We start from the raw sequence: 27589 nt of genomic DNA on the forward strand, positions 1-27589 counted from the left end.
ACACACACACACACACACACACACACACACACACACACACACACACACACACACACACACACCCCTTTTGGCTATAGAAAAATAAATGGCCTAGTGCCCTAGCATCTCTGTGTCCCATTTTTCTAGGGTCCCCTCTCTTGCCTGCTTCTGCTCTCCCAGGAAAACTTATGGCTGAAGGTTTTGAAATGACTAATTGGATAGAGACAATTATCTTCCTGCCAGGGACGGCAGTGCTGGGGAGGGCTGTGAGTGCCGTCAGTGCCCCAGTGTGTGGTCCACGGCTCTTGGTCCACCTGCACCTTCCTAGCCCCAGCCCAGGCTTTAGAATATGTACCTTAAGTCAACTTGGGCATCAACAATTCCTAGAGGCCCTACTTCATGGGGCTGGCATCTTTGGGGCCCTTGGGGGTGTGCCCTAGAGAAGGATTGCTTCCCAGAAAGGAGGCAGCACCAGGCTGGAAGGAAGGGATCCCTAAAAGGAGGTTATGGAACAATCCACAGCTTCTGCTGAGGTGGGCGTGGGCACGCAGCCCTGGCTGGGCCCTTGGGTGGCTGTTTCTGCAGGACTAATTGTTTAGGGAACTAATCATTAGGCAGCCTTGGTCTCCATGGGATATGGTAAGTCCAAGGGTGACTGGGGCCCAGAAGGTGGAAGGGGCCTGCTTCACCTTCCAGGTGGCAGTGTTTCTGCGGAAATAGGCGAACATCCTGGTGAACCAGTTATAGATCTCATTCAGCGTCAGCTGCCTGTCAGGGGTTTCCAGGATGGCCTGCGGGCAAGGAACAAGCAAAGGGACAGTCAGCCTGGGCCTCGAAGGGTCACAGCTCTGGGTTCCCTCCCCCAGTATCTCTCCCTTCTGCCTGGCCCCGAGCTCACCTTGTGAGAAGACCTGCTCAGAAATGTGTGGATAACAAGATGGGTGGTGGCTGGTGGGTCTCCTGAGAGACAGGCTGGCTACAGCCCGGCCAAGGATAAAGAGAGCAGGAGCTTCCAAGGGCTATATATTTGTACAAAAGGGACTGGAGTTGCTTCTGGAGAGGAAATGCCTTTAGTACCCAGCCCTGGACTGAGGGTGAAAGCAGTCAGTCCTGTCTTTCTTGGGCGAGACATCCACCAGGTGGAGGCTGTTTGGAATTTATCCTGATTTTGGCAAAAGGCACACTAAGCACAGTGTGTGTGTGAGAGAGGGAATGTGTGTGAGGGTGTACATGCCTGTGTGGGTATCAGGGAGAATATACGTGTCCATGCATGTTCACGCTTGAGTGTGAATACTACGTGAACACTGGTGACATGAAGATCATGGGCTTGAGGGAGGAAAGAGGAAGGAGACAGACGAAGAGCGACTCTAAGTCTATCATGGGGTGCTGTGTACATGGAAATCAGCACACAAATGTCAAGGTGGGTGTCAGCAGGAAGAGCAGTGTGTACACCCCCAGAGACACATGACCCTCCCCAGCAGGCTGACGGGGCCCAGCCTGCAGGATAGCCCCTCAGAATAGCAGAGAGGGAAGATGGCCATGTGAGAGGGAGCGGGACAGCTCCACTGCTTGGCCCCAGGACCCTCCTGGAGGCAGGGGTGTGGTGGGGGCTGGGGAAGCAGCCTGTGTGCCATTCCCTACCCTCCTCCTACCTGCCCTGCTCACCTGGCGGATGAGGGAGGCGTAGGTGAAGGGGGGCCGGACGTCGGCGTTCTTGTAGAACTCATGATTCTGGGCCAGCTCTGGGGAGACAGGCAGAGGATGAGACAGCCAGACATGGGGCTCAGCTGGGAAAAACAGCCTCACTCTGCTATCACCCTGCAGACCCCAGCCCACCCTCACCTGAGGAGATGGGGGAGCAGAACTTGTCACTGCTTCTCCGACGGGCTGGGCCTCCACCATGCAGGGAGGCAGAGCCCAGGCCAGGGGGCCGTAGGGGGGTGACAGGGGCTGCGGCCGAGGTTGGGGGATGCACGAGACCATCTGGGAACGAGTCTGCTGCAGAGACGGTCACCTTGGAGAATGAGGAGGAGCCGGGGACCGGGTTCAGCTGTGAGCAACGGGGAGGGTACTGAGACCAGTGCCCGAGGGTGGGGGTCCCAAGGCTCTGGGTCCGTGGAAGGCTCTGGGAGGGGCGGGGAGGGGAGCAGCACTCACTGGCTGGCTGAAGGGCTTGGGTTCCGAGGGCCGCATGTGCAGGTGGGCCATCATGGCCTGCAGCCGCTCGCTCTCCTTGGCGAGCTGTGGAGGGTGGCAAGGCAGGAGGTGAGCAGGAGGCTGAACCCTGGAGGTAGTGTTGTCCCATCCCTCCACCGCCAGGCCCTTCAGAAGGTCACCGGTTCACACCCCCACTCGCCTCCTTGCCTCAGCATCCTGGCTCCCTCTCTCCCCTGCTCCAGGGAGGCCTCAGCAATGCTCTGCCCCTCAGGGGCTGCCAGCTCCACGAAGCCTCTCCCTTTCTCCCCTGGACGGCAACCATTTGAGCCTTCCCAATGCATCCTGGCTGGAGCTTATCCCTGCCTCTACATGTTGGGGGGCTTCCTCCTCCCCACCCACAGGGGGTGGCCACTGTGCCTTGTGCAGTGGCACTTGTGTGTGAGGGCCTCACATACTGAATGCAGATGCAGGAATGGATGAATGGCTCAGACACCCCATTCATAAACTCAATGGGTCTTTCATGACCACCCTCTCACGCCAGGGCTGAGGGTGACGGGCAGGTGCTGGAGGGAGAGGGGTGAGCACAGAGGAGCTGCCCTGAGTAGCTTCCCAGGAACCCTGTGCTGCCGAGTGTCCCCTCCCAAAGAGCTGGGAGGCTCCCTTGGGAGAGCCAGGCTTCCTGGGTTCTAATCCCAACTCTGCCGCTCACAGGCAAGTTACTTGAGCTCTGTGGGCCTGTTTTCTCCGTCTGGAAAATGGGGACAATAATGGTACCCACCACATAAGGTTGCTGAGAGGATTCCTTGAGTTATATAAAGTATTTAGTACAGCACAAAGTAAGTGCTCCATATGTTAGCTGTTAATATTATTTTTGACGTTTCTATGTAGCATGAGTCTCTTCTGGACCTCCCAGCAGAGACGCCCCCAACCTTGGTTTACCCCTCAGAATCCAGCTGTCCTCACCTCACAACCATGGTCATTAGGACCTAGAAAGCATAAGATGGTGGCTTTGACCATAGGACCCTTCCATGAGACCCTCCCAACAGAGCCCACCTAGCAAGTCAGTGCTGTGGGTGGGCAGGGGCTGGAGCCCACCATGTCCCTCCCCAGCATCTTCCGGGCCGCACCTGGATCTCCAGCTGCTGCACCACCTGCATCTGTACCCGGCACTGGGCTGTGCTCCGGTCATCCAGGGCATGCTCTGTGTTGAGGTGTCTTCAAGGGGAAGGGAGGAGAGAAAGTTGCCTCCAGTTTCCCTGCTGCCACCATCCTCCCATCCTATCCTCTAATCCCACCCACGGCCTGAAAAGCAGACAGACCAAGAGATACAAAGAAGAGAAAGAGGTGGGAAAACAGGGCAATGGAGGAAGCCTTCTCCCTTCTCGTCAGCCTCCTTTGATGTCTTTGCTAAAATTCCAGCTACAGAGAGATCTAATTGCAAATGAACTAATTAAGTAAACCTCTGACGAAGCGTGAAAACAATTTGTTTGACCCTGATGCTGCAAGGGTCTGGGAGACAGTGGAGTTAATCAGTCAGTGACAGAGCCTGGCACGGCTGTGGCAGCTGGCCGCCTGCTGCCAGCCGCCTGTCCACCTCCCGCCCTGCCTGTCTGTGGCCCTCAGCCTGTCACTCGCCATCACTCCCCGGGGCTGAGGCTGGAGAGGAGCTGGGGAGGGTGGGGGGAGGAGAAATGCTTATGTTTGTCCTCTCCTTCTCCTACCCGCACGCTGTGCTGGGGATGGGGTCCGAGAAATGCAGGCCCAGAAATACGGACAGGATAGGGAGTGGGAGGATCAGGGAGTCTGTGGGGGGCAGAGAAAGAACCAGAACCCCCTGGAGTGAGGACAGTAGTACAGCTAGTGAGGACGGCCCCAAGAAGGGGCAAGCTAGAGGGCAGGGATGGGGGAGGGGCCCTGTGGGGAAAGGCTGCTGGGGGAGGGGCTGGGGTGACACCTACTTGATAAACTGGCCCAGGTCTTCACACAGGGTCTCACAGCCCGGCCACTTGCACTCTCCGTGTCCGTACAGGGGGTGGGAGCCGGGGGTCTCCTCGTGGGAAGAGCTGGGAGGACAGCAGGGAGGTGGCCGATCAGGGACCCTGAAGACCCCAGCGGCCCTGTAGTCAGCTGAGCACCAGCTCCCCTGCTGGTGACATTTCTGTCCCTAATACAGGTTTCCTAGTGGCCAAGCACCATCTGTACACCCCAGGAGAGGGAGTGAACCTCTGGTCCCTGGGCTCCACCCCCTCCCTCCCAGTCCCCATCACAGAGTCAGCCCTCCGGGGGCGTGGGGGCCAGGTCTACCCCCAGGGAGGGCTTTGGTGCCCCTCCCAGCCTGGGCCCCGTACCTGTCTCTCCGAGATGTGAGCACAGCGGGCTGTCCGTTGGGCAGGGTATGGTGGGAGAGAGGGGGTGAGACCTTGGGGGGAGCGGCGAACGAGGTAGCGGTGGCGGCCGTGCCAGTGAGGTCCAGCCCCTCCTGCTTGACGCTGTCCTCGGCAGGCTGCCCGGGGGCACCCTCACCCTTCCACAGCTGGGGCAGGTCTGTTGGGCAAACAGCTGCTGTGGGAGAGACAGGGGAGGCTGGCAGGGCCCCACGAATGCTCGGCTTTCTACCTGGCCCCAAGAGCAGGGGCTGCCAGCTCTTGGGTACAAGTAGGGCTGTGGGGTTGGGGCTGGGAGGGGAGGAGTGATGGGCGCTCACCTTGCGGAAGGGTCTGGAGGGGCCCCGAGGCTTGGTTGGGCTGCAGGCTGACCAGCCCCTGCCTCTGCAGGTTGAGCAGGTGCTGCTGCTGCAACTGTTGCATTTGCAGGAGCTGCTGCTGGAAGGCCAGCTGCTTGTTCCCCAGCGCCTGGTGAGGGGCCCGAGGGGGCGGGCAGAGAGGGGTGCCATCAGCTTCAGGCATGCCATCTGGCCCCCACCCTGCGGCCACCCCCTCCCAGGGCCTGTCAGCCCCTGGAGCTGTCGTTGTGGCGTCTGCAGCTGCAGTGTCTCTGCTCCCGGCCCAGCTTCCATAAGGCTGCATGCCTCCTCGCAGTAAACACACGCATGCACGCACGCACGCACGCGCGCAAACACACACAGCCAGACCCAGACACGCAGCACGACGCCCTCCCTCCTCCCGCCTCTCTCCTTCCGCTGCTTCAGCTCCCTGCACCGCAGCTGTGCACGCCTGGGGGGGGGCCTCATCACAATGATCGATGAGCCTGTCAGATTCTGGGGGCCACTGCTGCCTGGAGGGCACCCTTCCTACATGCCCGGGGTGCCCCCCTTCTGCTCTGGGGAGGGAGTTCTCTCTCCCCCAGCTCTTTTCCTCTCTTGCTTTTTAGATACAGAGAATCAAGGAGTCTGACGGGACTCACTGGGATCCAGGCTTGGAGAAGAGTCACATCACCACTGCCCAGGCGCCCTGTGCTTGCTGGCTCACCCCCTCTACCTACCCCCACCCATTCAGTTCTTCACACAGGCACTGACAAGTCAAGCTGTCAGCAAGTCTCTTGAGCCCCAGAAGCCAAGCATGTCCTGGGTGGGTTGAGAGGCAGAGATGTCTCTGCCTGCCTGCTGGGGGTGGGAAGCATGGGGTAGGGTGGGGGCTAGCTATTCAATACAGAGACACAGGATAAACTTAGCCTAGAGATTTACCTGCCAATAACACAGCAATTACAAGACTGCAGAGGGGGAGGCTGGGGGTACTGGAGAATGCCTGGGTGTCAGGGCAGCCTTCCGGGAAGAGGAAACTGAGAGCTTGGGACTGTGGTTGGGCAGCAGGAGAGATGCACATGTCTGGGACCCAGGGGAGAAGGGCCTCCAGGGCCTGGTATAGAAGCTCCGATGGGGCAGGGGGTGTAGTCTGGGGAGCTCTGAGAGGAGACTGAGGGGTGGCTGGGCAAGTCATGACAAGAACGAGAAGAAGCTGGGGGCAGGCTGAGGTAAGGGGAGGTGGTTTGCTGAGGGACTCAGAGATTTGCGGGACAAGGAGGGGAGGGCTGAGGTGCTGGGTCACGAAGAGACAAGGGTACAGGAAGATGGCGTGACCACAGGGCAGCTGCACACAAGCGTGGCCCGGCAGACGCCACACACGGGGGTGACACGTACACACCTGTCTATACCCATGTGCACAGAGACAACAACACGAGGCAATGAGAGAAAGAACGAATGAGGATGAGGGGAGATGGAGACACACAAGAACCACCATCCTCATTTCCCCCACACTGCTCCTTGATCCTCTTCCTCAACCTTTTCTTGATTTTTCTACTATTCCTGCAAGGCAATTCCCTCCTGACTGGCTCTAGACATCCAGCCTCCGGGCAGGGGGTGAGGGCGGTGGGGGACCCTACTACGGCCCCTTACCTCTTTGGGCTGTGGCTTCCCAGCCTGCTGCTGGGTGAGGAGTTGCAGGTGGAGCTGCTCCTGCTGCTTCTTGTAGTACTCCTGCAGCTGGGGGGGTGGGGGAAGGTTACCACTGGCAGGGGACTGCTATCCCCACAACCACCCCAGCCCTGTCCCATCTGCGCTCCTGGGGGCAGGAGAAGGGAGTTTCCCTAAAACATGGCCTGGCTCTCCCCAGTCAGCCTGGAGGGGCCCTGAGCAGGTCTGGGTGGGGAGAGAGGGGGCAAGGGATGGAGGAGATTCATTCCCACAGCTCTGAACCCTCCCAGCTTTTGGTGGATCTCCTGAACAGGTCATAGGGGACAAGGTGACAGGATGTTCCAGTACTTTGCCCTTCCCTGTTCAGGAGACAGAATTGGGGCCAGCATGCAGGGAGGGAGGAGGGGGAGTATTGTGGAGGCAGGGCTGCCATGAGAGATGCCTGACCTTTGACCTCTCCCCACTACCCTAGAGGAATGCAGATCAGTCTGGCCTGAGCAGTCTCTCTGGTTTCTGGAACAGCTTGGGCCTTTGGTGAGGTGTAAACAGGGTGGGAGGAGCCAGGTCAGCCAGAGGAGGAGGGACCAGCTGCCCTGGGGCCAGACTCACCTGCTGGAGCATGAGGGCTTGCTGCTGCTGGAGCAGGGCCTGCAGCTGCGGGGGTGACAGGATCTGCTGCATCTGTTGCGGGGTAAGCATCTGCGGCGACATCATGGCCACCGACACAGGCACCTGCGGGATTCGGCCCGTTAGCCCCGTCCCCTCGACCCCACCCCAGGAGGAGGCACCACCCAGCGCCCCACTCACAGCGTGGCAGAGTGGCTCCCAGGGAGGCTGCCTGGGTTCCAGTTCTGGCTCTGCCACCTGCTGGCTGTCTCTCTCTTTGGACAGTGGCTTACCTCCTTGTTGTCTGTTTTTCTTACCTCTAAAATGAAAACAGTGATAGTGCCTACCTATTAAGGTCACCATGAGGACTAATTAGTGAATACTTAAAACAAGGCCTGGCACAGAGCAAGTGCATATAAGGGTTGGCTATTACCATAGGACCTGCCATCCTCAGAGCAGGAAGATTAGGCTCTAGTGACACTGGTCAGCAGAACCCATGCTTTGGCTGGTTCCCCCCAGTAATGGGGAGGAGCAGCACACTAGGCCACCCATAGTCTCACACAGTCTATTTTGAGACCACTTCCTGCAAGGTGGGCCTGGTGGGAGGGCAGTCTACAGCATGGGAAGGATTCAAAACGTGGCCCACCTTTGCACGAGGACCTGCACTTTGTCTCCTCTCACACACCCCAGCACACCTGCCTGGAGGGCACACACAGTGGCCAGAGCTGAAGCCCACGGAGTGCTCTTGGTGCCATCCTGGTCCTGGTGTGTGTGCATGTGTGTAGCTATGTCTAGGGTAGGGTGGGAAGAACGGCAGGCAGGGAGTTAGCAGGGCGGGCTTCTGCGCCTAGCTCTGCACTGAACTGGCTGTGTGACTCTAGCAAGTCACTTTCCCTCTCCTATGTTTCGGTCTCCTCAAACATAAAACATAGGAGACTGGGCTGTAAGAGATGATTCCTTCTAGGCTGGAACATTCAGGATTCTCAAAGTATAACAGCTTTCTGCCCCCTGCCCTGGGTCAGGCCTCTAAAGAAGGCCCAAAGAATCCAGCTACAGGGAAAAGATTCAGAGAAAAGCAATGACATCATTCTCTTCCCAGCCCCACCTCCCCTAAACCCCCCAGGCTTGTGCAGTCATGGACGGGCAGGTCTCAGCTGCTATTTTGTCTTGTTCCCGTTTTAGCAGGACAGGTGCTCTGATGGGGCTGTCTGCTGCCCCTTCCACTCTGTGACCTCATGCATACAGGACGCTTCTATAATTTCCTCTCTCATTTCCAAGCTCTGGCAGAGTGCCTGGCACACAGTAGGTACTCACTAAGTGTTTGCCCCCCAGAGCTGAAATGCCTTCTTCGGCACCTCAGAGGCCCCTCTGCCAGCCCCAGAGCAGGAAGGGAAGGGTACAGGGCTAGGCCAGTCAGGGAGGAGTGCTGTGCAGAGACTTGTCCTAGGCTATGACAGGCTAGGTCCTCAGGGTCCTCCCCCAAGCCTCAGCCTCACCTGTGGGGTAGGGAAGGAGGAGTTGGTTCTCTTTTCAATGCCTGGCAGGGGCAGGACTCAGCCTTGAACCACCCCTTAAGCCATGGATTAGGAAATCCCCAGGCAGAGAAGCAACCGGGCAGGTACAGTGAATCCAAGGACATCGGGGAATCCCACTGCTCCCAACACCTCTTGCTCACCCCACCACTAGTAGCTGTCCCTGCCCCTGGGCTTTACTCCTCTATCCCAGCCCATCCCTATCCACAGGGCCCTGGGAGGGGTAACACCTAGCTCTTTAGTCATGGGCATACCATGTGAATGAAGTCTCCAAGGGACCTCTAGGCCAGTGGGGGATGTACCCTTAGGAGTGTTTTTAGTTCTTTTTTGTTTTTTAACCTCATTTTTACCAATGAGGAGACTAGGAAAGTCTGGCGGCCTTAAGTGGCAGGGTTGGGATTTAAGCCCAGGTCTGCATACTCCATGGCTCCCAGGGTTTTCACATCCTATGCTGCCTGCCCCACCCCAGGGCAGGTCTTGGGAAGGGTTAGGGAGAGAATGTGGAGGTGGGACGTCCGGAGGCTGAGGGGGCTGATATGGCTGAGATCCCAAAGGCTAACTTCCTACTCTATGGTTATATCCCAGAAGGACTCTCTGAAAGCCAGGCTGCAGGGGTGGATGTGGGGACCTGGGGTTGGAGGCAGACAATGGCACAGACCCAACACCAGAGCCAGCCCCTAAGTCTGTTGTTGGGTGTTCCAGAAGCAGCTGGGGAGGCTGCTCAAAGAAGGTGGGTTTTGCCATCCCAAGACATGGAACAAGTACCACTGTCCTTTCTTTCCTCCTCCCAAGGGGGTGCCCAACAAAGAGAGGCATCCTGGTGAGGGTGAGCTCAGAGCCCTAGATTTCTGGGTCAGGTGACCTTGGTTTTTGTCCCTGATATTTACTAGTCTTGAAATCACCAAGCCTCACTTTCCCTGTTGGCTAACTGGGATTTGGGGCACCTGCCCTCCCTGCATCATTAGCGGATGTTGCTGACTGCTTATTACGTGCCAGGCATGGCACTTGGCTAAGCCCTTTACACGTATATCTCATGGAATCTTCAGGGCAACCCTGTGAGGATGGTGTCATCATCATTAACATCTCACAGATGAGACGGGAAAACTGAGGCCCAGAGAGGTTAAATTACCTGCCCTGACCCTGACCCCAAAGAGACAGTGGGAACAGGGGTGAAAGTGACTTGTACGCCATTAAATTCCATGTAAACGTGAAGAAAATCACTTTTTAAAACATTCTGGATTTTCCCTTTCCCCTCTTCTGTCTCCTCCCCTGGTGTGCCTTAGGTTACTGCCAGACAAAGGTCACTGAGGACCAAGGCACTAGGACACTCATTCTCACTGCTGTGACAGCTGAACTAGAGACGAACGTGGCCCGCAACAGGAAAGACTGAGACCAGACACTCAGAAGATCTTTCCAGGCACCAGGACTATGAGTCACTGACAGGGGCATGCAAAAAAAGGATGTGGCCTTTCCTTCCTTGGGCCTTTCTTACTTGGACGCAGGGGAATGGAAGAGATGACCTTGGAAGGCCTCCTTGGCACTTGCTGTTCCTACCACTTGGCTGAGCAGCTGCCTGTGGAGGCTGCTACAGAGATCTGGATGGATTACATGGTGTGCACTCGTCTTGAGGTGGCCCACTGGGGTCACAAAGGGTCTGGGAAGTGGCCGCCGCATGCTGATCTCTTGAGCTGGTTGGCCTCATCCACCTCTCCCTGTGCCCCTTGGGGGTCTGAGAACTGAGCTGGAGCTCCTCTGGTGTCCCTGCTGGCCGCTCGCCAGGCTCAGATGCCTCGGGATGGGTGCTCTGCAGCTAGCAGGCTCAGCAGGGCCCATGAGTCAAGCATCTGGAGAGTAGTTGGGCAGCTAAGTGCTAACTGAAGCCCTGGCAGTGTGAGCCCCGGGCCAAACACCGGCAGCGGCCTCCAGCCCCTCCCTCAGGGACCGTGCACCCAGCCATGAATACAGTGTGCTCGGCTGGATGGTCTGACTGGAAGGAACAGGGACAGTGCCTGACACATAGGAAGCTTATTTGGGGGCTGAGAGTGGGAATGAATGCAATTTGGTGCCAGGGTCAAGGACCCAAATTGTCTCTAAAGTATGGGGTCCTGTGAGTGGGGGGCAAAGTGGGGAGACCAGGCAAGAGTTTGGTTTGGCTTAAACTCTCCCGCAAATGACCAGAAGTCCTCAAACTAATTCTGGGCTGTAGCTGCAGCAAGGAAACATAGCAGCGCAATATAAAGAAGAACTTCTGGAAATGCCAGATGGGGATGGACGAAGCCAAGGCCCCAGCCACCTTGGCCCCCACCATGTCCTCAACTCTCGGCCACCTGTGCCGCCTTCTATGATAGGCCTCTCCCTGGTGGGGTCCAGGCCTGGAAGGAGGGCCCCTCACTAGGCTAGGGCTGGAGACCTGATACAGTTTTGGAAACTTCTAAAGCTGGCTCTGGAGGAGAAGGGTGATGAACGTGGCTGGGAGGTGCGTGGGCAGAAAATCCTGCTGGGGAGCAGAGCAGCATTCTGTGGGGAGCCCTGGGAAAGGAGCTGCCCTTGATCTCCCTCCATTATCCACTGCACTCAGGCTCAAGATGCACTCTTCTGCTCAGGTGGGGAGCCCAGTCCTTGCTCTCACCAGTCTTGAGCTCACGGAAGAGCATTTCAAGGCCCTGGGCCCTACTTCAGGACAAGGATCCGATCTCCTTGGAGATAATAAACTTAGGAATAGGGGCAGAAAGCAAGGAAGGTGTCCAGGGTTGGAGGAGAAATAGAGGGATCAATATAGGCGGGGAATCCAGGCTCCTGGGGAAGCATGGCTCCATGGCCCCAAGAACCCCCATCTCCCTGAGACCCTGAGAACTATCCGGCCGAGGCTTCTACACCTGGCAAATACTGGCATTATTACCATGCCAAGCACAATGCAGAGATTAAAAGTGTGAGTTCTACTGGCCAGGCACGATAGCTCATGCCTGTAATCCCAGCACTTTGGGAGGCAGAGGTGGGCAGATCACCTGAGGTTGGGAGTTTGAGACCAGCCTGATCAACATGGAGAAACCCTAAAAATACAACGCTACTAAAACCTACTAAAAATACAACTCTACTAAAAATACAAAATTAGGTGGGCGTGGTGGTGCATGCCTGTAATCCCAGCTACTCGGGAGGTTGAAGCAGGAGAACTGCTTGAACCCGGGAAGCGGAGGTTGCGGTGAGCCGAAATCATGCCATTGCACTCCAGCCTGGGCAACAAGAGTGAGACTCCATCTCAAAAAAAAAAAAAAAAAACAGTGTGAGTTCTGGAGCTATTGGGTTCAAATGTCTCACTCTGTCCTTTATTCGTTGTATAACTTTGGACAAGTTTCATAACCTCTCTGGGCCTCAGTTTCCTCATCTGCAAGATGGGGCTAGAGTAGCACCTCTCCCATAGAACTGTGAGGATAAATTAGATAGCTGTAAAGTGCTCAGTGTCTACACTTCATGGTAAACACTCTGTAAATGTCAGTTGTTAGTTTAGGGTGTACTCAATAAGTATCTGTTGAATGAATGAATGAATGAATGAATCAATCAATCAATCAATTTTTGGAAGTAATGAGACAAGGAGAGAGAAGGCCTGAGAAAAAGATCATTTTATCTGTCTCTCTGACCCTGAAACCTCTAGGCCTCTCTTATTTTGGAGGGAGGGAGTTTCCTAAGGAAGATTTCATAGTCTTCCTTCATCTCTCAATCATTTCAGATCTGTGACCCTTAATCCCCAGCTGAGCAGTCCTTCTGGACGTCTGACCCTAGTCCCTCCCACTACCATCAAGCTCCTTCCCTCCTGCCCCTGGGTCAGCAGCCCCTTTCTGGTTTGGGGGAATGTTTGCTGTTGCCCAGCCTACTCCTTCCTGTTCTAAGCTGGGCCCAGGGCAGGGAGGATTCAGAGTGGAAGCCCGAGAAACACTTCAAAACCTAGGAGTGTATGTGGGGGTCATTAATTTAAAGAGACCCAATCCTGACCAGCATGGGTATGAGAACCTTTTAGATCTCAACCTGATGAGATCTTTCTCTTCCTCTCTTTACTGACTTTCCAGATAGTGTCTTCCCCTCCTCCACCCCAGGCCACGCCCTGATCTTTGCCCAGCTCCTCCCCTTTGAGGGTTGTCTCCTTAGGGTCAAGAATTTTAAAAGAGCGTTACTGCTAAGGCTGCACATCTGTTGGGCACCTTGAACTTTTTCCAAACATAAACTTGTTTTACATAAAATCCAGACTTTGTCAGAGCACTGGAATCTCCACCCAGGACAAAGCCTGATCCTGGGTCCTTCTCTGAGCACCCTGCACCCACCCCACCCTCCTCCTCACTCTCTCAGCACCCAGCCCCAGAATTCAGAGCACCTCCAGCTCAGGACCAACCATGCTCACCCTTCTTCCTTTAGATAAACTTCCTTTCAAAGCCTGGCTTAATCCTTTCCTCAATTCTGAGCCTCCCTCTGCTGGGGGAGGGGTGGGGGGAGCATGGATGCCCGGCTGCTGGGCAGAGGGGGAGGGGAGCGGCTGCCCGAGTAGTGACCCAACCCGGACTCAGACTGCAATTCTCCCAAGTTCTTTGTGACACAAAAGGTAAACAGAAGGCCTGGCTCCCCCACCCCCCGCCCACCCCCACAGATCTCCCCTCCCCCAGCCAGCCAGATGGGCTGGCAAGCTGGGGGGAAGGGAGAAGGGGAAAAAAGGGCAGATTGTGCAAAGGAAAACAAAAGAGACAGAGAGACATCAAGAGACAGGAAGCACGGAGAGACTGCGAGAGAGCTGGTAGATGAGGGATAAGGGGGGAGGATAAGAGAAGGGGGAACTTCGTGACGTGACTGCAGCAACAGAGATCGCCTGGGAGGAGCCGAGACCCAGACACAGGAACAGAAAGGGACAGAGGGAGTGACCCACAGGGATGCAGAAACATGAGAAGTGACCGAGAGAGACCCTAAAGGGAAGAGGCAGGGGAGAAGAAACAGTGAGAGAGGTACAAAGAGACAGGGAGAGCTGCAGACAAACTTTGAGTGACAGGGATAAAGAGGCTAAGCTAGCAGAAGGTCTGGCTGATCAGGTGGAGACAAGAGAAAGTGGAAGTCTTTTTGCCCCACCCCTGCAGTGACTGTATTTCCTTTGAAAAGCTGCCCACTTTTTGGTGTTGGAACTGGCAAGAGCAGTTCTCCAATGGGTCCTTGCCCTCCTTCTGTGCCAGGCCCACTTTCCAGCCCAACCCAGAGCCAGCAGGGTGCTCTCCTCCTCACCTGCACAGCAGAGGCAGACTGTTTGCTGTCATTGTTCCCTGGGGAGCTCAGGCCTGAGGCCTGCTGCAGCAGGAACTGCCGGGCCACCTGGAGAGCCTGCAAGACAGGGGCTGAGTCAGCAATGGCCTGGGAGGCTGGGTGGGATCCAGAGATTAGGGAGTGTTTGGGGCAGTAAGGAGAAGGAGCTCAGGATAAGGTGGAAGGTCTTGGGGGTCACAGGGTCATGGGTCCATAAGGGCTTGGGATAACGGCAGTAGGAGTCATTGAGAAGAGCTGTCGGGGGTTCAGGGATCAGAGCCTCTACAGACTCAGCCTGGGACCCAGTGAAGTTTTGTTAGGACTCAACGGGGGCAGCAAATGGAAGGGCCCATGGTCAAAAAGGGACTCTAGAGGAAAATAAAGGTAGTGGACTCAGGGCATTAGTAAATCAGTACTATTTGTTGAGCATCTACTATGGGTCAGGTACTGTACAGGCAAGAGCTTATTTAATCTTCCTCTGTAAGGCTATGAGGTAGGGATTACTGCCCCATTTTGCAGATGAGGAAAGTGAGTCTCTAGGAGGTTAAGTAACTTACCCAATATCACACAGCTAGGCAGCATCAGAGCCAGGATTTGAGCCCAGGAAGCCTGGCTCCAAGGCCAACTGCCTTACTGGGTGGTCAGTCTGGGGGCTAAAAAAGTAGTATTCACTGTGGAGCCAGATCATACATTTGGGAGGATGAGGGAAGAGCCCTGGGGTCAGTGGCACAAGGTCTGAGTACTATGTGACTTTCTGAGTTCAAGGATTGAACGTGCATGGTGCTGGAGGAATTAGATCAAGTTCTGAAAGGTGAACTATCAGCAGAGATGCATGGACCATCGTGCTGTGGGCTTGGTGGCCACAGTGGCTTAGACTGAACTGAGCCAGAGGGGTCACAGGAGTGAAAGGCATATGGAGATTGCTGGAGGAATCGCTCTAGTGGGTCAGTGTGACAGTCAAGGAGTAGGAAGGGCCTGGGAGGTAAAGTGAGACGTCTGGTAGGAGTGAGGGGTCAGGAGGGCCCAGGAAATTATCTATGAGGCCAGTCAAGCCCTCTATGTCCTCACTCTGGTTCAGCGGGAGGTTTGAAAGCAAGTTCTGAATCCACATTTCAGGAGCACAAAAACTTATCTGCTTCCAGATTGCTCAAGACCCCTTTGGGAGTCAGTGCAGGTGCATCCAAGCCCTTGACACAGGGCTTCAACCTTAGGCAGTCCTGGGTTTGAATCCCAGCTGTGCGGCCTGCCAGCTATGACCTTGGGCAAGTTATTCCAGTTCTCTGCACTTCAGTCTCCTTATCTGCAAAACTGGGAAACTACCCATCTCCAAATTACTAGGAGGATTAAAGGACCAATGTTTGGCATCCAGTCTGCATTCGGGAAGTGTTCACTCCCTTCAACTCTCATTAATCTCTCAACAATTCTCTATTTCACCTCCTACAGCCTCTCCCCAACATAGCCTTGTGCCCTGCGCACTTATTAGATGAAATGCACCTGCTTGTGGCTCGCTTTCAAATCTGTCCACACATTCACTTGTTTTTGTCATATGGACCCCTATTCTCCTACCCCACCACAAGCACCTTCAAGGCAAAACCTTTTAAGGTGGGATATGGCTGCACTACCCATCGCTCAACAAGCAAACCGAGTGACCACTGTGTAGCAAGCATATACACACATCCACCTTCCCGCCCGTTTATCATCAGTGCGAACAGCCAAGCCTCCTGAGGCTTTAAATCTAGTTTATCTTAGGATGGCATCTAAATATGCACTGGCCTATTGACAGGAAGGTGTCCTGCAGCAAACCTGGAGCTCAGATTGGTGTGCTCCTCACAGGCCACCTCCTTCCCCGGATGTCACACCCAGAGAAGTGCCCTGGGCTTCCAGAGGGAGACAGGATGTTTCTCCTCTTCTAGATTCACTTCAGAAAGCAGAAATCTGACCTTTCTAAGTCAAAAGGCTCTGTGGAAAGAGGAGGGAGGGTGGGGGGTGGGAGGGTGAGGAAGGGCAGGGAGTCAGGTGGTCATCAGGAAGGAGCCCCTGCCTCTACTACCTTTTACAAACCCCTCCAGTCTACTGACAAGTGCTCTTTGTCCTCCAAAGGTGGAGGTAGGGCAGGGTGGAGGGGGTACAGGGGTCAGAGGCCAGGGGACAAGCGTAGGGGAAGAAGATGGCTCAGAGAGGCTGGCCAGCCCAGGCGACCCAAAAGGGACACTGGTTGGGGTGGGGAGATGAAGCACTCCATATCCCTGGGGGACAGGAGGGAGCAACAGGGGAGGGGCTTCTGGGGGAAGTTGGGGGCAGAGCCCTGCTCAGTCTCCTGGGGTGGGGTAGGGGGTGGCCAGGGGAGTTGAATTCACTCCCCACTGACTCTCTTACTTTGTGGTCCCCTGGAGCATGAAATTACATGATTTACAGGAAAAAAAATGGCAAGGCCTTGCAATCTCATTCCTGAGACCTCTCCCTCCCTGTGACAGGCCCTTCCTCCCCCCACACCCCCACCCACAACCCCTTTCCTTCTTCGTGCCCAGGCCAGGGCTCTCCCCTTTAGGCCAGATGAGAGCCAGGTAAGACCTTAGGTCTGGTCAAGGCTTCCCTCCTTCAGCTTCCCACCATTTCTTCTCATACGTAGGTCCTCACTCACCCACTCGTCTCACATCTATGAAGTACCTGCTTCGTGCCAGGGACCAGGCTAGTGGCTGGGGATACAGAGAAACAGAACATGGCCTCTGCCCCCCAGGGCTCACAGCTCAGGTTCTGTGATCATAGCCTCTTATATAAAGAATGATAGGCCGGGCACAGTGGCTCACGCCTGTAATCCCAGCACTTTGGGAGGCTGAGGAGGACAGATCATGAGGTCAGGAGATTGAGACAATCCTGGCTAACATGGTGAAACCCCATCCCTACTAAAAATACAAAAAAATTAGCCAGGCATGGTGGTGGGAGCCTGTAGTCCCAGCTACTCAGGAAGCTGAGGCAGGAGAATGGCGTGAACCAGGAGGTGGAGCTTGCAGTGAGCTGAGATGGCGCCACTGCACTCCAGCCTGGGCGACAACAGAGCGAGACTTCGTCTCAAAAAAAAAAAGAATAAGGAACTAGGAATTAGTTAGCCTGAAGTGGGGGTGGGTGCCAGGGCTCAGAGAAGGCTTTCTTCTACCTGGGGAAGTCTGGGAAGGCTTCCCAGAGGTGGCTGCAGCACTAACTGGAGTCTCGCCATCTGAAGGGCGAGTTCACATGGCGAACGAGGAGGGTCACATCTACCACGCTGCTGCACTCGATGTGTTCACGCTGCCTGCTGGCACTGGGGCCTGGAGACCACTGGACTGCCCACCTCCGAGAGATGTGGGAAATAATGGGTCCTAACTCTAACTCTGGCAGATCCCCAGCCCCACTTTCTTTGAATATGCCAACCAGAGTGGGGCCTCCTTGAAAGCACAGATGTTGTCAAATATAGCTGTGAACCCCCATCGTCAACCACCAGCACAGAGTAGACATGCGATACCCACTCACGAAATTCATTTTAGTCTAGGCTGAATATGGGAGGCTGGCACAGGCTGACACTAAGCTTAGCAGCTAGCATTTGCCTTGCAGTTTTCAAAGCACTTTTTCAAACATTTAACTGAAGCTTCACAACACTGAGCGAGGTGGAGCAGGTATTGATGTCCCTAATTTACCGACAAGGAAACTGAGGCCTGAGGTTCCACAGCTAGGAAGTGGGAGAGTCCAAACACCTCTGACTGCTCAGGGTTCACCCCACTGAGGGGTCTCCATGATCCCATGCACAGTCCAGTGAGGCCTTCAAATCTGCCTTCTCCCTAATCTGCACATGTTTAGCCCTCCAGTGAGAAGGGGAAGTGAAGATGGTGGAGGTAGAGGAAGAAGACCAAGACAGGAAACTCCAGGGGAAAAGTGGGCTCAGTTTCCCTTCCCTACGGACAAGAGATATCCAAACACAGCCCTGGGTGAGAAAGGTGTTCAGATACCCATACCAGGAAGAAGCCATTATGGAAAACCTAGGGGAGGGAGGAAGAAGGGGCTTAGGCAGAGTGGAAAACTGGGAGCTATCTGGCCTCTCAAACCTCATATTTTTCCTCCTTCTACCCCTTGGACTGAAAACCAAATGCTCAGCTCTGTGGTTTGGGGATGATGTCCAGTTTCCCTGTAAGGGAGGCATACTGTCCATTCATGCATGGACTTCAAGAGAGATCTGGATCCAAGTTCTGGCTCTACCATATACTGGGTAACCTTGGGCAAGTCACCATCTCTTTGGGCCTCCATTTCTTCCTCTGCAAAACTGGAGCAACCCCATACTTTCTTCATGGGGTTCCTGGGAAGAACACGTGGGACTGTGTACATGGAGTACTCAGCACACTCGCAGGCACCCAGTAGGTCCTGGACGAACACTATTATGATTGATCTTTCACCAGCAGCTCCTGGTCATTTGCCTGGTGCCACCCGGAAGGCCTTGCTAACCAAACCCTCTTCTAGCCCAGCCCCCATCCCCCCTCAAGCTTAAGAACTCAGTCTCGCTAATGAAGCTGAACTCTCCTCCCCCATCCCCCATTCAGAAGTCATTAGCAGGATCTCCGCAATTAGGAACAAATGGCTTATAACGGATGGCATCCAGGGAGGGCGGTTGGGATGGTGGAGAATGAAGCTGTAGCTTTGAGGGCAACAGGGAGCTGCTATGAATAGAAAAACAAGTCTTGGTGCTGTGGGGTCTCTCTCTCTCCTCCAGGATGGGACCACACTCCCATTTCTGGTTCTGGGAATTTGGGGTTGGTGGGAGGGGTGGGAAAGGGGTCATTCTCTCTCAGGAAGCCAGGTGTAGGGCTATTTACCAGTCCTTTCAGCAGGCTGGAGGATCCCAGATCTGTGTTGGGGTGCCAGCCTTATTCTCTGTGTGTGCGGGAGGGCAGGGACGTGATAATCAGGGAGATGAGCTTAAAGGACTGTTGAGAATGAGCAGTTGAAGAGCACGGGCCACAGCCCTGGAGAGCTGCAAGTATTAGAGGGTATCTAGTACAGTATTTTTCAAATTGCTGCTCATGGCCCAGCAGTGGGTCATAATATCAATTTAGTGGGTCAAAAAATAGGTATTTTCTAGTTCACTGATAGATGGAGAAATAGAGATCCAGAGATGGGCAATGATTTGTCCAACGGGATACAGTGGCAAAAGCAGAACCTGAATGTACCAGACCTGAAACTGGGCTCTGCACAGGGAAGAGACACCAAGCGCTGGCTGGGCAGGATGAAGGAGGTACTAGCAAATTCTGGTTTAATTTGGATTGTGGTGAGGGGCAGCCAAAACAAACTCCAAACTTCCTTTGTCTGCCTCTGGCTGGTTTTGGCAAAACCGGGATTCAGTCTTATCTAAATTGTCTCCATAATTAATTTTCACTGGAAACTGGCTGGATTCAGGAAAAGAAGGGACTAGAAGGGTATTTGAGGGTGCTGGCCCACCTCACCCCATTCCAAGCCAGAAAAGCATCCCTAGGAATGCCTATTACCTTTACCTCCAGAGCCACAGCATGACTATTAATTTAGCAACAATTTAATGAGTGGTTATCAAGCCCCACAGGGCACTCACAGTGTCCTCAGTACTGGGGACTCAGCGTCTTTGCTTTAACTGGGCTCACATTCTAATGGGCCGAGACAGACACTACACAGACAGACATGCAAACTCTGAGCTGGTGGTGAGTGTCCTGCAAAGCCTGGCTGGCTGGCTGGCTGGCTGGCTGGCTCTAGGGTGTGTGGCCAGGGAAGGCCTCTCTGAGGAGACACAGCATCAGGAGGAGGCACTCTTCCAAGGGAGAGTATCTGAGGTGGAGAGAACAGATGGTGCAAAGGCCCTGCCGTGGGAAAAGCTGAGCGCATTATGAATTGAAAAGCCAGTGTGGCCAAGAGAGGAAGTCCCAGAGGTGTGCAGGGGCCATATTACACAGGGACAATGATTTTTTATTTCATCCTATACTTGAAAAATCGCTGAAGGATTTTGAGTACGAAGTGATATTGTCTTTCAGGGTAGATACTTACTGCTGGTAAACAACGGATGCCAATAAGTACTCACTGATTCAAAGTAAAGAAGGAATACCTCTTCATCTACCCCTCAAAATGCAACTCCTCAGGGACCAGAGGATGGAAGAAAGGGGTACAAGGAGGAGGAGTCAGAGATCAGTGGCCCTGACCACTGAGGGAATTGACCTGGGGGGAGGAAAGTTCTTGACCAGCCAGGCTTTGTAACCTCCAGCAAAGAGACATAAACATGAAATTACACAGAGAAGGGGGACAAGGAAGGTGGGGAGAGGAGACCATAAAACCCCCGAAGTTATTCTGCACCTTTTTCCCTTGGAAAAAAAAACAGCTTTTTGGAAAAGGCTGTAAATTTTTTTTACACCAACCTCGTAAAAATGACATCGGCACATTCTCAAATTAGAACCATTAAAATGAAAACCAGCAATGCACAGACACAGACAGGCCCACGTGGGTGGGAGACGACTCACATCCTGGGCATACAGCCCCAGTTTCAGGACCCCTTCCCCACCAAGTGCCTTGAAAATGCCTCCTCTCTACAAGGAACTAGTCTCTGGCCTCAGAGAGATGAGAATTTACAGCTGAACTCAACAGCGTGGATGAGGAACTGCGATCCTTCAAAGGGCTCCTTCATTCTCTTCATTCCCTGCACCACTGCTCTCAAACTCAGGCAGGCTTCGCACCAGCAGTGCCCGGCCTTTGCCTGCTTCTAGCAATGATGCAGCCCAGGGCTCATCCAGCTCCTGTAGCCAAAACCAGCTCTGCAGGGTGTTATGAGAAGGACAGCTGGAGTCCTCAGTGCCTGGAAGGAACCCTCTGACCTCCAGCAAGGAGGTGAAATCACCAAGGTGGCGGTGGGTGGCCAAGTGGCAGTGATGCAGAAGTTCCCGTGATCACCTTCCCCATTCTTGGTGGCATTTGGAGATGGCTACCAGACATACATCCCTCCCACCAGCATCTGTGGAGTTCTCTGGAAATGGGTCTGTGCTGAGGTCTGGGTTCTGAGCCACTTCACTCTAGCCACTTCTGCAATGTAGGGTTGGAATGGGGGCAATAGTGAGGGGGGATGCAGTTCTCATCCTGAGATTCCTAGTGGGCTTTCTCAGAATAAAGGTGCTACCCCAGGGAAAAGCCAGCTCTCCCACTGAGGGTTCCAGGCCAAGTTCTGCTCTGAAGAAGTGACCCTAGGACGCAGCCTTCTCCACTTCAATCCTCAAGATAAATCCCTTCTCAGAAGGAACATTTACCTCCCTCCCCCAAATTCTCCTCTGTATCCCCAGTTCTCATCAGCAGGGACAAGAATTCTGCCATGAAGGGGAGGTGAGGGAGGGAAGAAGAGGGATTTCAGAATTTCATATTAGGAGGGAAGCTGGGGGCTCTCCTGCTGGTAGAGTGGGCTGGCTCCTTTTAGTCCCAAGAAAGCAGGGGTCTGCAGATCCCTCCTACAGGATCCAGTCCCGCCCTCTGCCCTCCTAGCACTACTCCTTCCTAGGGGAATTTTCCAACATAGGAAACAGGGCGGTCTTTGGCTCTCAAGGACCTGGGAGGGGTACAACAAGGGGGATGGTTAAGGCCCTCTCCTGGCCCAGCTCCTCCCACCTCCCACCTGCCCTCCTCTCACTGTGTCCAGGCCAAGGAGAAAAGGGCAGTTTCTGAGTGTTCCCCAGCAGCTGGTATGAACTGGTATGATGTCCCTAAGCCTCCCTTCTGGTGAGTGCAGGCCCCAACTCTCCTTCCATGCCATGGCTCCTCCACGAGAGGGGCTCATTCTCCAGAAGAAAAAGGAGAATGCAGAAGGTCTGGGACCATACAGGAAACAGTAGAATCTGGGGCACACAGGCAGCAGTCCTGAAGAGAAATGGGCCCCGGACCTGCAGACGAAAGACAACTGTTGACTCTGTGTGTGTGTGTGTGTGTGTGTGTGTGTGTGTGTGTGTCGGGGGGGCGGGGGGTAAATTCACCCTCTGAATCCTCCCCTTCCCCCGCTGTCATCCCTCTAAGTAGCTTGGACAGAGGAGGGCCAGATGGGGGAGGAAAAGGAAAGAAAAGCCTCTCCCATTCTTCTTCTCCCTTCCCCCAACGGCCTGTCATCCCCCCCTTTCTTTGAAGGGGGGTGAGTTAAAAGCCCATTAATGTGCAGAACCCCCCAACCCTTTTGAATCTCCTCACAGGATGTGAACGGGGTGGGATTTGGCCCAGTTGCCACGGCAACTGTGGTGGGAGTTCCCAGACTCTAGGCAACCCTCCCGTGACCCTTGCTGACCTGTCACCCCCACAACCCATGGACAATGGGAGTGCGCGCTCCAGAGGCCCAGGACGCCTTTCGGCATGGCCTCAGCACCGCCGCCAGTGGCTCTGCCTGCCCCCACCCCATCAGCCTGGCCCTCCTGGCCCCAACTTGGCCAGCGCACCCAGACCAGCCCCCAAGACCTCCCCTCCCAAAATCTGGCACACACTTCTCCTAGGCTCCATGGCCCCTATCAGAGAGCGTCCTAAGGGTATTTGTGGGGTGCCTGAGAAAACCCCCACACTGGGAACATTTTCATACAAATGAAATCAGATTAGGATAAAACACAAGGGCAACTTTCAAAGAAAAGAGCCACCCCATAGGGTAAAAATGCAGGGATGGGCACTGTGGTAGAAGCATTTGCCTTGGTGAGGGAAAGGACTGATGGGCCGCGGGTGTGTCTACAGTCTAGGGTATTCTTTAAGAGCAGCTGGGGATCAGCAATGCCAGCTGCCCAGCATGATGCCCAGTGCAAAATAAGGCTGAAGGTGTGTTTGCAGCTTGACTGACTGCTCCAGAGCCTACTGTACTTCCTGCACCTTCTCCTCAGGGTAGACAGAGTCCTCATAGGGCATAAGACTGCAGACTTGGTGAAAGCTCCAAGGACAGCATGGAGGTGGTATGGCTCTGTCACTCACCAATGACCGGGCTGGGATGAGGGAGGTGGAAGCTGCGGCCTCGAGGGCTGAAATGGGGCAGCCAGCTAAGGACCCTCTCCCTCTAGTCACACCTGGCCTGGCAGCCAAGCCAGGTCACCCCCCAGCCTCTGTTTAAACAAGCTCCCAGCCTGCTCGTTGCATGGAAACAAGCGCCTGCTCTTGTTCCAAAGTGACGTGGCCACCCTCTTCAGCACTGTTTGTTTCAGCCTAAAGTCCTGTCATAGGCCTGACTTCTGACTCGCCCTGTTTATCTCTCTCCTCTCTGTCAACTCATTACTCCCAAAGGCCAGGATTGCATTTCCAGGGCTTGTTTACTGAGAGCAGAGGGACAAGGACCAACAGACAGACAAAGACAGAGGGGCCTGGAGAGCCACGGATGGTATGAGGAGAATGGGATCAGCGTGTGGTCCACAGAGCCTCTCCCACCCCACTTCCTATCGAGTTTGCAGATGGCGTTAGAGTGGCTACTTAGGACCAGTGGGCAGCATTGCTTCTCTATCACAGAACCCTTTCAGGTTGGAAATGAAATGCTCTCACTGACTCATCAACAGACATTTCCTTAGCACCCACTATGCTCAAGGCCTCGCTGCCTCCATTTCCCACGGCGACTGTGTGATGGAGAACCAGCAAAGGGGCAGGTGTGCTGAGCCCTGAACTAGGAACTGGGAGAGTGAGGTCTATGCAGCCTTTATTGTGCCATCTTGACACGTGAGTGCCTACCTCCGGCTCTCATCTGTGCAATGGGAATAATAATATCCACCTTGCAGGGATGGTGAGACGACACAGCACACGTGAAGGCCCCAAAGCACCAAAAAGACGAAAGGCATTGGTTTGTCCTCTAAGTCCTTTCAGGGTGGGGTTGAGAAGGAGCAGGAACCCAAAGGGCCAGGCTCTCTTTCCCAAACTTGTTTATCCTCCAAGTAGGAACATTTGTTGTTGGGGACCAGAAAATGTTACCCTTGAAACTCCCCCAAAAGCCTCGTTCACACATTCAGGGTAGAGGAATAGCCCATGGACTATTTCATTTTAATTGAAAATCTTATAATTTTAATTTTGTAAGGTTCTTTTCATAGTTTGGAGCCAAGAAAACCTTTTTTAAGTCTCAAATATGTTCCCTGGCCCTGGGCGCTCTGCCCATAGTGAGCCCAAATGGATAAAACAGCCCTCTGCCTGCCTCCAACTCCCCACCCCAGTTTATTTGTGAAACAGATATAGGATTTTCCAGGACTGTGGGATATTCCCCAAAACAAACAGGAATAACTGGAACGTGGAATATAGATGGGAAAACATGGCTCATGTGCAACGCAGAACCAAGAAACCTGATCAGTACAGACAGTTCTGTCTTTCCCCACCCCAAACATTTCCCCAGTTATCCAGAGAACTGTGTTCACTCTTCACTTTCAGTAATTTTTTAAAAGAAACTTTCCAGTTTCAGTACTCCCCAACCCCTACTGCATTTAAAATTTTTCATAACTCGGTCTGCACAGTCACACAGAGGGAAGAGCTGGCCATACAAAACGGGTGGTGTTGGAGATTTCTGATGGGGTGTGTTTTGCTATTATGTTGGTAAAGGGTAGGATTTTGCCCTTTAACCTTCTGTCTCCAGCAGACGGCACAGACTCTGTGGGTCTCTTCCCCAGGGAACCCGCTTAGGAAGGCTTGGAAGATGCCAGCGAACTCCGGAAGACTATCTCCCTGGGGAAGGGAGTCAGGCCCTTCCCTGCTCTAGCCTCCACTGCTGGCAAGAGAAAGTGATTTTTGAAGTCCTCTGTTCTGTACACATCCACATCAACAAGTGAGCTGCACATGCTGCACACCCAAATTGCATCTGATCCCAACAACTCTGTACTTTAGGTGCCAAGGAGGCCAGGGCTCAGGTAGGCTCATGACTTGGTCAAGGTCATGCCACTGGTTAAGGGGCTGGCTGGGACTCAAATCAAGTTTCTTCAATTCCTACTTTAGCACTGGCTGACCAGCTCCACGCAGGGGAGTCAGGCTTCTGATGGTGTTGCTTCCAGTCTGACTTCTGCCTCCAAGGAATATGATGGGAAAAGGCCCCTTAGGGATTATGAAGTTGGGCTGTGGGAGAAGGAGGACAGAGTCCCAGGGTGAACTTGGGAGAGACAGCAGGGCCATGCAGGGGCACATGAGGGCATTGTGGTACATACATGTGTGCACGCATGAGGCAGTAGTGGGGTACTGAGCAGCGAGGTACACGCAGAGCCCTGCTTCTCCCTGTTCCTAGCAGACCCCCACACCCCAAAGGCCAGCACCACCAGCAGTGATTCCAGGAGCAGAGTCAAATCAAAGAAAGAGAATCCCAAGGCCAGCGCTGGCTGGGCAGGTTCTCCTCAACTTGTTGAGCATGACTCTCCTTTTTTCCCCAGGTGGGACCAGGACATGAGGCCCCTGCTCTGTCTCACCCAACCAGATCTAGACCCATCCTAGTGTCTCTAGATCCTCAGAGAGGTTGGTTTTAAACTCCTGAACTCTGTACTTTGGGGTGGAACAGGAAATAGAAGACACAGACAGAGGTTCCCAGTTTAAGCCCTAAAAATGGAGGCCTGTCTTTGCCTACCTCTCTTGGCCTTTACCCAGCTGCCTGGGCCTCTCTTCACTGCTTGAAATGGAGGCCCAGGCTGACTCAGGCAGATAATGTTTTGCAACAGAAATAATGTGAAGATCCCCCTGTGTGCACAGCAACCTCTTATCCCTGTTCATTTAGCTAGTTTCCTAGCCAGTGTGCAGGTGAAGAGTAGAGTGCCCACCAATCCAACATGCCAATCTCAAGCCTGCTGCCCAGGTGTGTGTCTGTCTCTTCTTATTGGCATTCATGATCTCAGACCTTTGAGTCCCACTTCTCTCTCTTGAAAATGCTGTGGTAGCCCAGGCTCAAGGTGGCCACCAGAATGGGTGGGTGGACAGGGAGTCCTTGGATGCTGGACTGTCTTAAGAACGGTAAAGTGAGGCTGCCTGGCAGGGAGTGGTGCTCCAGCAGCCAGGATGAAGTGGAATGCAGCCTAGTACCCCCTCTCCCACTCCCAGATACCCCAAGGCGCACCAGCTCCTACCTGTTGCTGCTGAAAGTGCAGCAGCTCCGCGGGGCTCATCTCACCATTGCTGTCTGCACCTGTAGTCATGTCCCTGCCCGTGCCACTTGCAGTTGTCCCTGTGGCCCCACCGCTGCTGCCATAGGTTTGCCCAGAGAGGCTGCCCACACCATTCTGACCAGATGGAGCCGACCTGATTGTCTCCGAGGCAGATTCCACCATCATGTCGCTCTAGTGGTACCTGGAGGAGGAAGAGAGACCCGAGGGAGAGGCTGAGGCTGAAGGCTGAAAAGGCAGTGACTGCTGACCCCCAAAAACACAACCATCGCCACAGGAGCAGTTCGGCATCTACTCCTTCTCAACTTCCCAGAGGCTGCTCCTGGGATGCCTGATGGAGTGTGGCCCCTCTGGAAGTCCCCCCAGGTGAGGGGCAGCTCGACATCCCCCATCATGTTTTTTTGACTTCTAGGAGATCTCGTGCTGGGGTGGGGAAGGGAGGAGATAAAGTCCTTGCACTGCCCCTGTGGGTGGGGATTTTTTTGCCTCAGCTGAGGTTTTGCACTGTTTATAATAATGACATGAAGAAGGGCTTTTTAAGGTTTTTTGTTGTTTTGAGACAGAGTCTTGCTCTGTTGCCCAGGCTGGAGCACAGTGGTGCGATCTTGGCTCACTGCAGCCTCCGCCTCCCGAGTTTGAGTGATTCTTCTACCTCAGCCTCCTGGGTAGCTGGGATTACAGGCGCCTGCCACTACGCCCAGCTAAATTTTTGTGTGTGTATTTTTAGTAGAGAAGGGGTTTCACCATGTTGGCCAGGCTGGTCTCGAACTCCTGACCTCAGGTGATCTGCCTGCCTCAGCCTCCCAAAATGCTGAGATTATAGGCATAAGCCACAGTGCCCAGCCCCCGTCTGGGTCTTAAACCTATACCAACAAAGCAAAATCAAGTTATTCACTAGGAACCCACTAGACTACTGCCTTCCTACCCCCACCTGAAAAGGACTTTGTGTTTTCTCCCAACCCAGGGCAAACGACCCTCCCCAGGCCACAGAAGGTCCAAAGCAACAATTATTCTTTTATAAAAAAGGCTGCCACTTGCCCAGCACCTACTGGGAGCCAGACACTGGTCTTGGGCATGGAGGTGTGCAATGAAGGAAGACCTGGTTCCACTTTCCATCTTCCATTTTAAAGCCCTCAGCCTAGCACCTGGTCAAAAGTAGACACTCAGTAAGGTTAACTCACTCTCCATAGGAACCATGATTTCTCCTCATGAGAACTGTGGGAGAGAGTTATCATGCCAGTTTTACAGATGGAAAAACTGAGGGTCCAGAGAGTTAGGTTACATACCCAAGGCAAAGAGTCAAGGTCTGGATCCCCTGACCCCAGAAATGCCTCTCAAGGAGTGGCTGAAACATCCCCCCAGAAAGAGAGGGTAGGTGTTTGGGATGGTCAGGGCAGTGAGGAGAAGGAGGAGGCCTGAGCTGCTTCTTATAACTCACAGAGGTTACAACAGCTTTTTAAATTTAATTTAATTAATTAATGTATTCATTTTATTTTATCTTTTTGAGACACAGTCTCGCTCTGTCACCCAGGCTGGAGTGCAGTGGCACAATCTCGGCTCCCTGCAACCTCCGCCTCCTGGGTTCAAGCAAT

The 27589-nt window shown here is 54.1% G+C and overlaps 1 protein-coding gene across 6 annotated transcripts in view; it reads right to left on the minus strand.

The window, feature by feature from the left end:
• FOXP4 (forkhead box P4) overlaps nt 1–27589 on the minus strand; it is a 54566-nt gene that overhangs the window by 8986 nt on the left and 17991 nt on the right. Inside the window, exons 2-13 of one of the 6 annotated variants that reach the window (XM_023212772.2) lie at nt 25962–26181; nt 13897–13992; nt 7115–7237; nt 6488–6574; nt 4841–4988; nt 4485–4695; nt 4095–4199; nt 3264–3351; nt 2137–2220; nt 1822–2029; nt 1645–1721; nt 669–770 (exon numbers count right to left, since the gene is read on the minus strand). In XM_023212772.2, coding sequence (XP_023068540.1) covers nt 669–770; nt 1645–1721; nt 1822–2029; nt 2137–2220; nt 3264–3351; nt 4095–4199; nt 4485–4695; nt 4841–4988; nt 6488–6574; nt 7115–7237; nt 13897–13992; nt 25962–26165 — 1533 coding nt within the window. In that variant the 5' untranslated portion in view covers nt 26166–26181. Of the gene's footprint in view, nt 1–668; nt 771–1644; nt 1722–1821; nt 2030–2136; nt 2221–3263; nt 3352–4094; nt 4200–4484; nt 4720–4840; nt 4989–6487; nt 6575–7114; nt 7238–13896; nt 13993–25961; nt 26182–27589 lie in introns of all 6 variants that reach the window. The other 5 variants (XM_023212774.3, XM_023212773.2, XM_023212770.2 and 2 more) reach the window with 5 other exon arrangements.

The sequence above is a fragment of the Piliocolobus tephrosceles genome, chromosome 5, assembly GCF_002776525.5.
Source record: "Piliocolobus tephrosceles isolate RC106 chromosome 5, ASM277652v3, whole genome shotgun sequence".
Taxonomy (NCBI): domain Eukaryota; kingdom Metazoa; phylum Chordata; class Mammalia; order Primates; family Cercopithecidae; genus Piliocolobus; species Piliocolobus tephrosceles.